The sequence below is a fragment of the Chaetura pelagica genome, unplaced genomic scaffold, assembly GCF_000747805.2.
Source record: "Chaetura pelagica isolate M959 unplaced genomic scaffold, ChaPel_1.0 scaffold221, whole genome shotgun sequence".
NCBI classification, from domain to species: Eukaryota; Metazoa; Chordata; class Aves; order Apodiformes; family Apodidae; genus Chaetura; species Chaetura pelagica.
This window is the reverse complement of record NW_009952533.1, coordinates 12,698,933-12,714,773: the sequence shown is the minus strand read 5'-3', so window position 1 is coordinate 12,714,773 and position 15,841 is coordinate 12,698,933. Positions and strand designations below refer to the sequence as shown.

General features: G+C 42.4%; 1 protein-coding gene across 1 annotated transcript in view; it reads right to left on the bottom strand.

Moving 5' to 3' along the window:
• SLC20A2 (solute carrier family 20 (phosphate transporter), member 2) overlaps positions 1-15,841 on the bottom strand; it is a 32,824-nt gene that overhangs the window by 1,530 nt on the left and 15,453 nt on the right. The window contains exons 8-9 of the mRNA XM_010008964.1: positions 6,087-6,272; positions 5,279-5,363 (exon numbers count right to left, since the gene is read on the bottom strand). Coding sequence (XP_010007266.1) covers positions 5,279-5,363; positions 6,087-6,272 — 271 coding nt within the window. The remainder of the gene's footprint in view (positions 1-5,278; positions 5,364-6,086; positions 6,273-15,841) is intronic.

The following is a 15,841-nucleotide window of genomic DNA, read 5'->3' as shown; positions in this document are numbered from 1 at the left end:
CCACCAAGCCTGGCCAGACTGCAGCCTGAATCATGGAAACACCAGGAGAGTTGTTTTTAAGGATCTAATGGAGAGTGTGGCATGGGGAAGCTGGGATAGCTAGTACAGTTTCTGTCTCACCTGCCTGTCCTCTTGGTTGTTTGGGATGTCCTGCCTGTTAACCCAGCAGCTGCTGACCCTCTGCAGCTTCTAGCCTGGCATATGGAGCTGACTCCAAACAGCACTTCTACCTATTTCAGTACTGTGGGCTATAAGCAGGACAGCAACAGCAATGTTAAGCAGCTGAGCCCACCCTGTAGCAGCGATGGTAGCTGGGCAAGGGGCAGACAGACAGCACAAGGTTAGGCCCAGCACAGCTGCCCTACATCAAACTCATCAGCCCAAGCCCTCTGAGGAAAACCAGCCCTTCTGGACCAGCCAGCCAAGCCAAACATCCAGAGCTAAAATCCTCCCTGCAGGCAAAGACATCCATCAGCCTGATGCTATGGGGTATGCAGACTGCACAGACATCAAGAGGTCTGGCTTCAAGTGGGGAATGGTTTTCGAAGACAAAACACACAGTGGCATGGGCAAAGCTACAGCCTTTTCTTCCTTCAAATTTATTTTCTGTTAGTAAGCTCAGGTATAAACCCAGCCTTTACCCTCTTCTTTTTTAAGAAAGAACTCAACTGAGAAAAAACATTTCTGGTGAAAAATTATGCAAAAACTTCACAAATGCTGCGTTTTCCTTCTCCCTTGGAAGTGCCCCTCCCTGCCATTAACAAAAATGTGTAAATCAGTTCAAGTCATGGTAAAGCAGCAAGAAATGTGGAAGGAATATCCTGTTTTGAAGGAAAGGAAGCTCCAAGACACAACTGGGATTGTGCTCCCTGAAATGCCATCCCTGCCTCCTCTTCCCTGCTTCTTTTCTTAATGGGAGTATCAGTCCCTGCCTACAGATTAAAAGATGGGCTGCTCCCCATCTGCAGAGCCAGGAAAATGATAAACACTGGGAAGACAGGGAAGCTGGGAGAGATACAACAGGGATATCAAATCCACATCTTTTGTTAACCCCTATTTATCTTGTAACTACTACTTAACATTTCTTTTTGGAGAAAACAGTTATTTGTGGAAGACCCTGTAGCCCTAGGGAAATAAGAATCTCAAAAGTGCTTGTAACAGAACAATGGAAAACTAAACTTGACATTACAGGACTGAAGAGGCCTCAGCCTAAAGTATGATCCAATAAGGAAATCTGTTAGATAATATTTAATCTGGATAACCCCTGATTGGACAATACGCTATTTTGTATTTAGAAGGTGTACATATATTTAGGAAGTGCCCAACTAAGAGGAACCCCACAATTCTAACTATATCAAAGCATTGACCCAAGGAAACAGCATTTGTTTTTTCAGCAGCTCAGCTATTAGGGTCTGCTTTTTATTTTGCACATCCCTAGCATCCGTCATGCTTGCAACCAAGAAGCATTGTTTATTGAGGGAGCCTGCAATATACGTACGATAATCTCCAATTCCTTTCTGAAATTTAAAAGGTATCAGCAATGATGGCATTGGTAACCTGTTTTAAAGATTATTAAAGTTTAGTTTATTAATAGTGATTTTGATGGGCTAAAGGTTAGGAGAGTAGCTAAAACCTGGGTGTAGGGACACTACACCGTCTGCAGAATTTCAGATGATATCTACTTTGAGATTGGTTTGAAACCAGTGCAGTTTGCCTTCAGTAAGCTCTGCTTAAAGCATTGCAGAAATGCTTTTGACTCTTTTGGTCCTGTGCAATGGCATATCATAATAACACACAGAACATGATAATTCCATCATAGCAACACCAAGAATAGTTTTCAAAACTCCAAAATCCTAGTAGCAAAAAGGAGTTCACAGTATGACCTCAGCAAAGTCACTTTTGCACAGAAAAAGCATTTAACTCCTGCACTCTAGTTTTACCCGTATGTGAATACATTCAATCTCTTACAGATGAGAAATGCTTGTTTATTTCCACATCTCACAACTTAGAATAAACAACAGGCACTATGTGTAAGATTAAATATGATCATTTCCTACCTGGGCAGCAGACAGGCAAGATATGCATTCACATCACACTGCCTTTGCAGTGCTGAATCCCAAGGGAAGTTGCACAGGTGCAGGCAGGGTAATGTGGCTACTATGTTCAGACTCCCAAATTCCTTTGGAGGCTCAAAAGATTAGGTCTTTCCTTTATGCCCTCTTGAGTTGAAGGCTTTCAGAGGGACTTCCCTTTGACTCATGGCAAGGATGAAGATGCAGTTCAGGCTCTCAGCAGGTACCGAGAGTGGAAAAGCTGCTGAGCTGTAGATTTAGGACAGGCATAATAGGCAGTGTCTACCTCATGTAGACCAAGGCCTCTGAATTAAGACTGAATACAGCTCCTGATCTGAGAGGTCTTGGCGATTTTTTTTCATAGCTAATGCTTTTTTTCCTGCTGCCAGGCTCCAGTTTGCTATCACATCTGCTCTAAGACCTGAAAACTGCTGCTCAGAGCTTTCCTTCAAACTTGGTCTCCATTTTTCATTATAGTCTATTATTTCACCTTTCACCTCAAAAAGGACTCCCTCCACCTAAGTGTTTCACACTGCTCCTTTTTTGCCACCACTTTATCTTGTTGCTGCATGTTCAGTTGACTGACACCCCTTTGGTAGGGCTCCTGCTTTAGCAAATGCTATTTTGTTGTGGAACAAATTTTGGGGGAAAGAAGGATTCTCACTTCCTGATGTCAGAGGCCTAGGACTAAGCTCACTCCTTTTATTTTTCATTTCTAGGCTGAAATAAATTTTTCTGCTGATTTTTAGGAAGGCATTTCTGTCTCAATGACTGACAGCACTTTCAGAGAGGCATTTTCCCATGAAGTAAATGGTATATAATAGCTTTTTTATTTGTTCATTGGGCTCTCAGAGAAAACAAGGAATACATCTGTTACAAGAGGTTTGCTTTATCATGTGTTGATTACTGAGGATCTTTCAACTCAGGATCTCATTTTTCTGAAACAGTCAGTTATAATAATGTGACATCCTGGAACAGTCTAATCCTATTGCTAAGTGGATCGTCCCATTAAGAATGATCCCTCTAATGAGATAAAGCCAACTACAAGGAGCAGACACAGACTAACCACATTAACTGCTTTCATGGGAGCATTTTTTAAAAAGAATTATTCAGCTCTGCAGATAGAAAAGACTAAGCTTTTAACTGTGTCGAGTCAATGAATACCTCCTAATGCTGCCCTCTCATTAGCTTTTGGCTTCTGAGACATTTTCTTTTTTAAATTCAGTCTTTTTGTCTGTACCAAAGTGTATCTTCTCTTTTGTGACGGTTGGCTAGAAGTGTTTCAGGCACACAACTGGGATAATCAAAGCTGTATTATTCTCCCTGGCAAAGTCTTCATCACGCATTTGATATACCAGTCAGCTTACAGGGTGGTGGTTTCAGGCAAGCATTTTTAGAAGTGGATCACGTTGTTATTATTTTTCCCCTCCCTGTTTGATTCACAGGAACCAGAGTTCGGCCAATACCAGGAAATCTGAACAGCCTTTCAGAGCAGCCTAGTCTTGGCTGCTTCTCAAAGAGCTCTACAGCAAAAGAAATAAATTATTTTGCAATAGAGGAAGGCTTTCTGAAGAAATGGTTTTCACTAGAAAAAGGCCAATTGAACTAACTTGGGGTGTTCTGCAGGATGTGTGGATTTCATTGACTCTTTCACTGGAAACCAGGTCAATGTCACAGGCAAGGATGCCCAGCTTCTTGCCAGCCTGCCTGCCACGCTGTGGAGCAGTTGGCCCTAAAAATCTGCCTGCCCCAGCCAGAGCTGGAAGGGCTCCAAGGTCCTCAGGGTGCAGTAGCAAACCCTACAGGATCTGGCTCTTGTAGGGCTTGCTGGTATGTCATGAATCAGAAGAGCTTTGCTGCTCTGGAGTCTGATTTTGGAGGGGCTCCCTCATGCCCTGCCAGAGGGTGAGGAATACAGACAGCTCTGTGTGTCCAAGAGCTTGGGAGTCCATGAAGAAACAAAGGAATGAAAGATGGGATTTTTGACTTGGGAATTTTCTGGGAGACAAAAATCCAAATTCCCACTAAGTTCTTCCAGCAGTGTAAATGTCCACATACTCCCTGTTGCCTGCAAGCTATATAAACTGCCTCACACAGCACATCATGTGACACAATTAAATTCTGCCCATTACCCAGCCTATATCTATTATTCAAACTGGTTTGTTGTGTTGTTTTTGGTTTTTTTTAAAACAAAGCCAAGAGCCTCATTTAAAGAACTAATTGCAAGGACTAGATTTTGTACTATAATGCACAAAAGTGAGGACAAGTTGGTTTAAAAGAAGAAAGACATTAAAATATTAGCTTAATGATGGAGCAGTGTTTCTCAGACAGGTGGCTCTAAATTGCATGTAACCAGGACCACACAAACTACGAATCTACATTATTTTAATATGTCTATATTAGTTCAATATGATCATGTAAGGGTGAAAGACATTCCAGACTTTTGTGCAATTGCTTGTAACACTGACTTTGCTTGGCCATACCAGCTTAAAAAGCAGTCAGTCCTCCTTACTTTGCACTAGTCTGCACAGTGCATCACATAATGAAGGCAATCTGCAGCAATTGGTATCTCTTGAATTTTGTTATGGTTTGTCCTAGCGATGTGATTTACTGATGGGATCACTGCAAACTCCAATACCTTGCAATGGGTGGAGCTTATTGGAATACCCACATTTGAGGCTACAAGTACCGTTAGCGCACACATTACTTCAATGCAAAATCCACTGTGAAGAAATAAAAAAAAAAGACAGATGGAAAACCTGTAGTAAAAGAGTTATATGCAGGAAATCCCATGCCATGCACTTAACCAGAAAGTGAAGTATAAGTGATGAATGGTGCGCAGCCTCTGAACAAGAGAGAAATGCTACCCAACCAGGTTCAAATGGCACCGTTGGAGGAAACCAGGTTCTTCCTTGTAATTGTTTGCTTTAAAATCAAGGTCATGTTTTTGTAAGTGCTGTTTTTCTTTAACCACAGCTCTGGTGTTCACACTGTGCTCAATTGCAGTGACTTTACTGTGACAACTCCAACACGTATTTTGGAAGCCTGATCATTTTCCCATGTCACTGGCACGACACCTCCACCTAATCATCCTCCGTGAGCAGCTGTTTTCCCCTCGCCGTGCCATTATCCACTGGCTCAAGGGGCACAATTTTAAGATGAATAGTCCAGACTGCCTTGACTGCAGTCGCTGGGCAAAGGCATACCTTGCAGTGTGTAGTACTGACAGGAAGTCCAACATTGGAAGCTACCACAACTGTGAACGCCGAAGCCAACTCAATAGTGAATCCACTGCGGGAAGCATAAGAAAACACTTCACAATCACTCTTTGCATCAGCTCGGACTGATACCATGCAGCGTGCCAAAGTCTTACCCGTTTCTTCTTCCGACTGTTTTATCTCCGACTGATTTTTATCACAGGAATAAGTTAAGAGAACAAGGAAGGGCTGAGTAATGGGAACAACACAGGCTAATTATCTATAGCAACCCGGCTGCACAGCTCATTGCGTCAGGGACTTTTACTACTCTACACTGCAGTGAATTGTGCCTAATTAGTAATTCAGTTAAGCACCAGCAGAGGTCGAGTATGCATTAAGGACAAAAATTACTGTAATAAATACATGTGGGTTTGGTATTCTGAAGCGCACTGGGAAAGCTGTGATCTTGCCATTTCCAAATGCACCTTCTGCCACGTTAATTAGGTAATAAAAAGAAGACTGTTCAAGTAGACCTCTACACCTCAAACACATTCAATATTAGTTTACAGGGTTATCTTTTTTTCCTTTCTCTCTTTCTTTCTCTTTCTTTTTCTCATTCTTTCTTCCTCTCTCCTTTTCCTCTTTTTTTTCTCTTTCATTTGTTAAAAAGATAGAGAAGTCAAAGCCAGGTTATCATTAAAATCTAAACACAGCAAATCCAGCAGACTGCATTACAAACAAACTACTGGAGCAGCAGTTTCTCAGACTGGTTCACACACCAAAGTTCACACAACCAAAATGACAACTGTGCACATACCTTGATGGTGTGATTGGAGTAAGGTCTTTACCCATGGTCTGGATAACTCTTCTCCCCCATACCCAGAGACCCACACAGATCCCAACACCTCCATAAAACAGCAGCCAGACAGGAGTTGATGCTTCTTGCATTACACCACCTTGCTCGTAGATAAGCCAGAGTGCAACGAGGGGACCAATTGCATTGCTGGAGAAACAGAAAAACATCAAGCAAGTCACAAAAATGCATTGAAATTAAATAAAATGTACAACATTGAAGGAAGTCTGTTATTTTCTGTGTGATTTTTCTTCATCATGTGTGCAGCATTGCTCTGACTTGACCCCACAGGCAACACCCTTTCTCACTTAGAAAGACCACAGTAAGTGACTCCTATCATGCTGCTTTTTCACTTGTCACTTCACCACTGATAACTACAGCAAATGCTAAAAGGAATTTCTCTTTTACAAATTGTTTCCTGACATGTCAGAGTCGCTAATATTTCATTATGTGTATTCTGGGACAAAACCCAGTATTTTCAGCACTGTGCAGAAACTATCTCAAAATTTACAATTCAGGATGTCTGCATCTTTAAAATTTACGTATTAAATTAGCTCTTTTTTTCAGAGAGGGAAATTAACGAAGAAAATTACCATTTCAGACAAGAAGACACAAATATAATCTAGTCTGAAAACCTGTAACATTTGGAGATACGATTAGAATGCAGGCAGGAAGGTGAATTAGACTTCAAATGCATTATAGAGCAAGTCGGACTTGATCAGAGGGCTTCTTCGTGACATAGAGTTGGTATAAGCCCTTTTTGCTACCCTGCTGCTGCTATCTAGAAAAACATTGAAATTCAACAACTCTGAAGTCCCCACTCCTAATGCTGGTCACCTGATACCAGTGGCTGGACTCTCCAGTGCCCAGAGCGAGACTTCTGACTCTGCTTATTCCAAAAAAGCATCAAGTTTCTAGACATGAGAGTTAGCAGCAAAACTTGAAAGCTCTTTTGCTAAACTGGGTAGCTGCTTGTCCTGCTGAGCAACATTTATCCACAACCAAAAAAGCACAAGAAGTGAAGCAGCACTGCACTTATGTCTAAAGAGCGACAAGAAGAGAAGAGCAAACCTGTCCAATGTCATTCAAAAAGTCTGAAAAGCAAGAGGAAGCTCCCCTCTTTGTAAACCGATAAGGAGAGTGCAGGGAGCCCTGCAGGCAGGACCGACAGCTATGCTCGCCCTGCAGCACTGCAGGACTGGCTAAATTTAGTTCCTGGTCTCACTCCAAAGCACACAGATGGAGCAAGGGCCAGTTTTAACATTGAATGTTGTGCAAACCAAGTCACCGTAACTGACAGTTAATAATTTACTCGAATCCCATCTTTACCAGATACAAGGTGCTAGGCTGCTAATTGCCAAGAGAGAAGGGTCCTCCGCTTTGCAAAGCTCAGCACATCTAAGCAACATGAGACCTGCTTCTTTCTTCTGGTCCTTAAGAAATTGAGCTCTGAAGCCTGAGAAGCAGACCTGGAGCAAAGTGACACTAGGAAGGAATCTTCCCTTGTAAACACACACAACAACATTCAAGCTGTGAGGCAAACAAAAATACTTTAAAATGCTCTTTGATATAAAAACGAATTAATAATTCCTACAGATTTTGAAGAAGATGCTGGAAATAAATTAGTGAGCTAACATGGGTAGTAAAATCTTGTGGGTTTGAAGATACTGGGTGGTGCAATGAAGAACTAAATGCACTTTAAATAAGGAGTGATTTCCACTAGCAAAAATACTTTAAATTTCTGTGATATGATACTGTGCCTGAGCATGCATTTGATTTGTTGAGTTTTTGTGTGACTGAAAGGGCAGTATGTGAAAAGTTCTTATTGCCTAAATGCAAGAACTATTTTACCTTCAAGGAAGAAGAGATTCTTGATCAAAGCATTTCTACTATATTTAAGTCAATCTTCAACTTCTTTGCCAGTGTTTTCAGGTGTGGATTAAATTATCTGCACATTTGAGTGCCTTATTGTGCATAGAAAAAGAAAGGTAAGTCACTGTACCTTCAACTGATGGATGTAGAAGGATAGACAAAGGCAACTAAAACTGATCAACCCTTCTTATAGTGCTGTGTGACATGGGGACAACCTCCCTGTTATAACAGGTACATTGGAAGCCAGCCCAGGCACTGATTTCTGACTGTTCTGAAGAGATTATGGATGGATATTTTTCAGCCCTAATGTAAATGGGAAGACAGAAAAGCCTTCAAAGGCTACAGCAGCAAACTATGCTCTTTTGTACCAAAATCCAGTTTTAATTACTTGCAAATGCTACACCTCTGTGAATCAACTAAGCTAAACCCTTGAAGAAAAGGTTATTTTCTTATTTGTGGCAATAGAAGACAAGGCAAAACTCTGCTGATTTATGCTCAGCCTCAGAGGATTGAACTGGCTGATCCTGCTCAACACATCAGAAGAGATGACACTGATCCCCACAGAGGCAGCACTTCCGATACCCTCCCTGGAGGAAAAGAAAGCAGAAGAGCACTGGATACATATATGCTTGTAAAGGTAGAAAGGTAATAAACTGCATTTTCATTTGTGGGTATCTACACCATTGGTTAGCTATATGAGAGAGATTTCTCCTCTCTGTAAATTGCGTTCAATATGACTGAAACATTCAGCTCCTAGGCACAAGGGCACCTCTCAGCCTGAACACCTGCAAGAGGCTACCAACAGCCAGTAAACCAGCAGTGGTGCAGCGACTCCACCACCATCACAGCTCTTCAGAGGGCTCCTTTGGGTTTGTTCAGTAGGTCCAGTCCCAGAGGCGTGTGGTATCAACGCTTCCTGCACCAATGGAGAGCAGCTCTAGAAGAAGCCGTTAGGCCTGTTCCACCACAAAACTGCCACAAGCTCACAATGAATGCGTCTGACTCAGGAACTGCGAAGACTAGGATCTTGGTACTGCATAATCAGCTTTGAGACATTACACAAGGTATGTGCACATGCACTCCATCATCCTAGGCTGACTAGGAACAGTTCAGTAGTAGAAGACAACCAGCCCCAACAGCAGAGTAAGAGAGAAACAACACATAAAAAAAAAAAAAAAAAAAAAGGTGTTGCTACATAAGACTTTGCTTTGAGATCTTCTGCAGTTAACAGATGTCTCCTACAGCTGAGTGACTAAGCAGATGAACTACAAGGACGCTGGCTAGACTGGGATGTGGCTTTCATAGTATTTCCCTCTAGTTCTCTCTCATTTGACTCAAGACATGACTAGCAGAAAAGCACACCTCAAATCTTCCATGCGCTTGGCTAAGGCTCATTTCACAAGTCTATTTTCAAGAAGTGATTTTTCTCTTACTCTCCCACGCAGCTCTTTTACTTGTTTTAACTAACTCCTGTTTGTGCTGGAGCTCCAAATCTCATTTGTGGTAGTTTAGAGGGCAAAGAAAAAAGGCTGAGATGGTTACCCAAGGGCTCTGAACCCGTATCTGCATCTATCTATATGTAAAACTGCCGTTAGGTTCCTTATGCAACTGAAATGCTTTCAAGGATGTTACCTTACTATTTAGCTATTAGGTTTAAAAGCCAAGATAAGCAACTCCTGTCAAGGCATTACTTTAGCTTTGTACACCTAATACCCATTTTTCCACTGAGCATAAGAGGCCATTGTGAGTTATTTTAGGATGAATTTATAAAACATTATGACAAAATAAGCTTAACTTTTGAGACTACCTGTCACAAAGTGTATTTTCCATGTCCAATATTTTTCACCATCTGTGCCATGCTCCATCGACCCCAGCAACCCCAGTTACTCACAGGGCACGGGACTGTGGAGCAGGGGCAGGGGCTGTCTGCCTTCCCTGGAGGTGTGACACAGGACTGTATGCCACCTGCAGTAATGCTTGTCCTTGCAAGCACGTCACTCGGCAAAGTGCTGCTGAGTGTTTCTGAAGTGCTGCCTGGCCCTCATGCTGACTTCACTAGCTCGCTCGACTAACGTGAATCAGTATGACTTTTCTTCTGCTCGCTTGTGCCAGTTGCGAATCTGTCCTGCACCATTTATAAAGCTGTCATGAAAGACAGCATTTGACAGTGAATCTGAATTACAAATAGAGCTGGCTTCTCCTCTCCCCTGTGAGACAGACAGTATTACAGACAAGCCACCCCACATTCAGCTATCACAAGATGGGCTTAGAAATTACAGTTTCCCATGCACACACACATAGATTTATAGGTACTTTAGGGTCACAAGTCCAAGGCCTTTTCTGGAGGAATGAAGACTACAATCTTTTTTTTTCTTCTTTTTTTTTTTTCTAAGTAAAAAGTAAGGTTTTGTGTTTTTTTCAGTATCAGAAGGATGCTAGCAGCTGAATGCTCTATCACCAAATTCCATAAAACTTGTCATAATATTTTATGAACTACCAACATTTCTCACTACTTATTTGAGGGGAGTAGCCAGTTGCTAAAGAAGAAAATGTAATTGCACTTGAATGCTACGCTCTGAATAAACTTTGTGTTATAAAACTACTTGATGACCATGCTTTCATTCTCTGCTCCCTGAAAAAGCTGATTGTGTTTTAGCCACTTTTTCTAGTTGAGTATAAGAAGCCGGACACATACATTATCACTGATTAAAACTGAATGATGAGCAAAATAGCCATCTGAGAAATTAGGCTTCCAATATGACGAATTTAATTACAAAACCTCTAGTCATCTGACTATTTCCCAAACCAGGATTTCAGAAATGAACACTCCACTGGGAAAAGAAATGGAATGGTATTTCTGAACATGCTGCAGTTATGCCCAGAGACACCACCCAGTTGAGTAAGGGTGCAAGGAAGATATGCCTGTATATACCAACAAAAAAAACAGTACTGATCTCCAGAGATCTCAGATTATCAAGAGAGTTTCACCCTACTTCAAATAATCAGACAGTTTTGACATAGTGCATATACCCTATTGCAATAACAGTGTCACAGCTGTGCCCAGTGAAGTGCAAGCTTTGGAAGCATTAATGAGACAGGAAGGCTATGTATTTCTTCCTGCAGCTCACCACTGCATACTGTAAATGCTGCTAGCCCTGAAACCCTAACTCCCTGGACACCAGAGAGTTGGGTCTATCCTCCCCCTTGCCCACCAGCATCAGCCTCCCACCAGCAAGCTCAGTCACGGGCCCTGCTCACAGCAGGATGGGGCAGAAATCCATGCCCACCTGAGCCCCTGTTTCTTGCTGTTCTTTAGCTTGCCTGCATGGCACAACCTGCACAATTAAGGACACAAGTGGAGATTCCTATCTACTCAGGACCTAGGCTTCATTTTCAGGATGGACTTCTATTAAAAAGGGAAGAAATCAGATTTCTGGATGCTCTCAGTAATTGTAATGGACAGATTAGCTTCCTCATTATTCTGAGTGATCTTGACTGCAGTTCTCAGGGAGGAAATAAGAAACACTCTTTTTGTAATCCAGCCCTATTATAGCTCCTTTAGATTCCTTATTTAGCCAGGAGACTGAATCCCACTAAGCTCTCTGTGCAGTGAGATACTGTCAACATTCTCATCCTCCCCTCCTTTAATCCCATTGCATTCACTTTAGGAAAAGGGGAAAAGGCAAGTCCCACTGCTGTGGTCTAACCTAAAACTACAGTGAAGACTGTAGGGAGGTAAGTGAAAGGAGAAGTTTCCTCTTCCCATATTTTGGGCAAGCAGGCATTTCCAACATCACCCACATTTATTTGCTTAGCAACAAATTCCCAATCTGGTAGCAGATCAGCTTCCCTAAAATCACTGAGAGAAGGTGTAGAAATATATAAATATGTCTAAACATTTTTACTATAGCTCTGAAAGAGTTTTAAATCCTGTCTTCAGTAACATAGCCTATATCATTTGAAAAATAAGAGCCACTTTTTTTTCAAGGTTGTGCCATAAATCTATATGGCATTTCCTGCAGACTCTAACATGAATGATCCCTTTTGCCTATAATAACTAAGTATGAATATGCAAGTCCTTAAATCCTCCATGTGAAATCTAATTAGAGCAGCCACATTCAAGCAATTTATGCAGCAGGAACTGAGATCCCCTGCACAACCATGAAACATCTGTGAGCAGATTTCTCCCCCTTACAGCACCAGTCAACCCTCGGTACCACCTGCACCTTGCCATCCATGCACAGACACAGATGGGTGGCATGGTCTGTGACCATCCTGTTCAGCTGGAGCATCACAGCCCCTGCCACCATCACAATAATAAAGCACGTTACTCCATGGCTGGAATCCATGAACAGAGGGCGGATGCCTACACAGAAGTCAAGCTCCTTCTGCCATCCCCACGGTTTTTTCTGTAACAGCTGGAATAATGGCCTGAGGTGGAGAGCAGGGATAGGAAGAGACAGAAGAGGCTACCCATTCATAGGAGGAGGAATCTGTACGAGAAGAGACTAAACAGACAGGTGTGTAGGAGCACAAGGCTTAGGGTTTTCTTCCACAGCAAATTTTAATCAGCAAACCTCATAGGTCAACCTACAGCATCTTTCCATGTGTCATCCCATTTTGATTGCAAGAATTCAAGGAGTAACCAGCTCCAGAGGTTGCTTAAGTCAGCAAAAGCATCTTCCTGTTTGCTTGGATGGGCTGTGGGGCCAACACACTGTTTGCGCACAGCTTTCTCATTTCCAGCCTAGTAGCAAAGCAGCCACAGCCACCATTGTGCTGAGCACAGAAGATAGCTATGGGGTGAGCAGTCCTCTCTAGCCATTTCAAAAACAGCTTGCCCACCTGCCCTTGTTTTTGGGCACTAGTTAATTCAGAGATGCTTCCAGGCTTTGAAACACAGCATAAACCTGCCAGCTTCAGCAACTCTCCAGCTACCTGCATTTATACAGCCAGGCTGCTGTGGCTGCAGTGCTGAGCTCTGGATCATCATGATTCCTGTCGAACCAGCCTACACATACAGAAAATAAACTCAGTCCAACTCAACCATAGGTGCACATGATCCCGGACAGCCAACAAAGTCCAGCCTCTGTCCTCTCTGGAAAGCTGGCTCTTAACAAGAATTTAGGAAGCTGGCAGCTCTCATTGTGTCACACTCCTGGCCCAGGTCTTTTTTTCCATCCTGCCCTTTTTATTCTCCTATTGCCCTTGCAATGACCTGACATGCTCCCTTTGTGATCGGGTGCTGAGCCAGTGGGACCTGCTCACTTGGTGCTGCTAATTAAGTTCAACAAAAACATTTTTTCAGTGGTTCTGGCCCAACACATTTAGTCGGGATTTTAAATTCTTTAGATTTCATTCAGTCCATGTGCATGATAGTGTCACAAGGCTCTCAGCCTGGCTTAGTTAGTCCTAGCCCTGGAAGAGCTCCAGCATCTTTGACACAGTGCATATAAGCTCTGCAGCAGGGGGGCAGGAGGGGATGGTCTGAACAAAATAGCCACCCAAATAAGGAGTTACCATGACTCCCTGTTTCTATTAACACACAACTGCCCCAGCCAGGATCCCTGTTGATGTCAGCCTAAGCAAGAGCCCTGACTGCTCCAAACATCAGCTCCTACAGCCAAGATGGCTGGTATTATCATGATGCTAAAAAGCATCATCTTGGAAGAAACTAGCCTCTAGCTACCCTTATTATGAGTTAGTTCTATAGCCAAAGGTAAGCTACTGATTTAACTCTTCCAGATCCCAGGGGAAAAGCCTGGACAATGAAACAATGGCGATGTTGCCCATGGAATTTGTGGATGTCCCTCCCTGGCAGTGTTCAATGGCAGGCTGTATGGAGCTTCAAGCAACCTTGTCTAATAGGTGGTATCCCTGCCCATGGCAGGGGTTGGACTATATGATCTTTAAGATCCTTTCCAACCCAAACCATTCTGTGATTGTATTCTATGATTCTGTGTCCATATGATTTTCTGCCCACTAAAGTACTCTCCAAACTATACGGGACACACTTTTGCTCCCTAAAGCATTTCTGAACTGCATCATGGTTCAGTCTGTACCATATGCCTTATGTTTAAATATGCTCTAAAACACATCATGTAACTAGTCACAGTTTTTTAATTTTATATTAGCTTTTAACTTTTCTCTCTTTACTTCTCTTATCTCCTCCTGTCCTTTCAAGGAATACCAGCGAATGGAAAATAAATAGAAAACACGGAAAGAGAATTCCAGGACGGGGAAGAAAAATGTAGGAGACAAGTCCAAAGAAAAAGATGTGGACAATGGAAGTGCTGCCTTAAATGAGTGAGCAGCTTAAAACCAAATGCAGAAGAAAGGGGATTCTAAGGACAGAATTCAAGGCTGAAAAAAAAATAAAAATAATAATTGAGAAGCAGCTTGACAGCAGCACCTAAAATGAGCAGAAGGAATGTGAACAAAGGAGGGAGATTAAAAGATAGCAGCCTTCAGTGGGAGACGGATTGCCAAGGCTTGCTTTCTTATGGAAATGTAGACAGAAAGCCATGCTACTAGCTAGGTCCTACTGCAATATTTTTAAAACAACACACTGCTTTTTTAGCTCTGCAGATCTTTATGCAACATGCAGAAGAGCCAACAGCCCAGTAAGAAGTCTTCTGCTCTGCTAGGCAAAGACTGGCAAAATGTGTCTGCTACATAATCCACAGGATAGATATCTATCCACATTCCCAGAGTGTTTTATCTACTCAAACTTTTTGGTACACAAAGGGCTTTTTAATTTTCACTGCTTAGTTGAAATTCAGTACAAAAGCAAGGATGGGTGCCTATCCAATCCTACACCCATGAACATCTTATTGAAGCTTTGACAAAATGAAGCTAACTTATTCTTTAGTTTTGCAATTACATGAATTCAACTTAAGAAAAGATGTTAGAATAAATAGCATTTAATAAAGTCCCATGCTTGCTGGTAAATTTGGTAGGATCACTGAGAGAAGCAGAGGTCTGCAAATCACTAAAAAAAATGTGAATTTTCAGGAAAGAGCATTGTCAAGGCAACCAGCCAGTCCAAATTCAGAATTCTGGGGGAATTAAGCTGTAAGATGCAACAGAGCATACAGCACAGTCTAAACTTTGTCTTTTATCCTGTCCAGCTCCTATCAACACCAAATTTGATTTCTGATCTGATTGCATCCCTACAGATCACTTCTAAAAAAACTTTACTACCTTTGCCTTCTACAGAAAAGACAAGTGATGTTTGCACAAACATGTGAGTACTCAACGAGTATGTATAGACACTACCTACAGGGAATAAAGGAGCAGGGGGCACCTACTGAGGTAGGCTGTGAAATTTCTGCAGTGGTATTTCGCAGGGTGCATTACAAGAAATATAATCAGTGTTTGTCCTTATTGCTCCATTGCTGTCGACACTCGCTGCTGGTCACTTGCAGAGCCACGGGTCCCAGCCTCCATGGGTCTTTGCTTTTGGCCCAGTGTGCTCAGAGCAGAGGTCCTGATCAATGAAGACTATCCTCAAGGAAGGAAAGTTGTACCACTGCCCTCTGATCCAGAGGATGAGGGGACTCTGGACTCCTTCCCTGTGGATATGAAGGGAGTAATAACAAGAGCCAAGACAACAAGGCTCTTCAGAAAGACCTTTTCCAAATTCCCAGGACAGTGGACAGACAGGGAGGGAAGAGACATGTTTCTAAGTGTTTTCAAGATGAGCTGCATCTTAAATCGGGTGGCTGACAAAAGTGAAGAGTAATAAACATTCTCCTTGCTGCTTGCCCAGATGCCTAAGGAGGACTGTGGAAGTTATGAACACTGCAAAGCCTTGCTGCAAATCCTGAAACTGACACTGGCAGGGC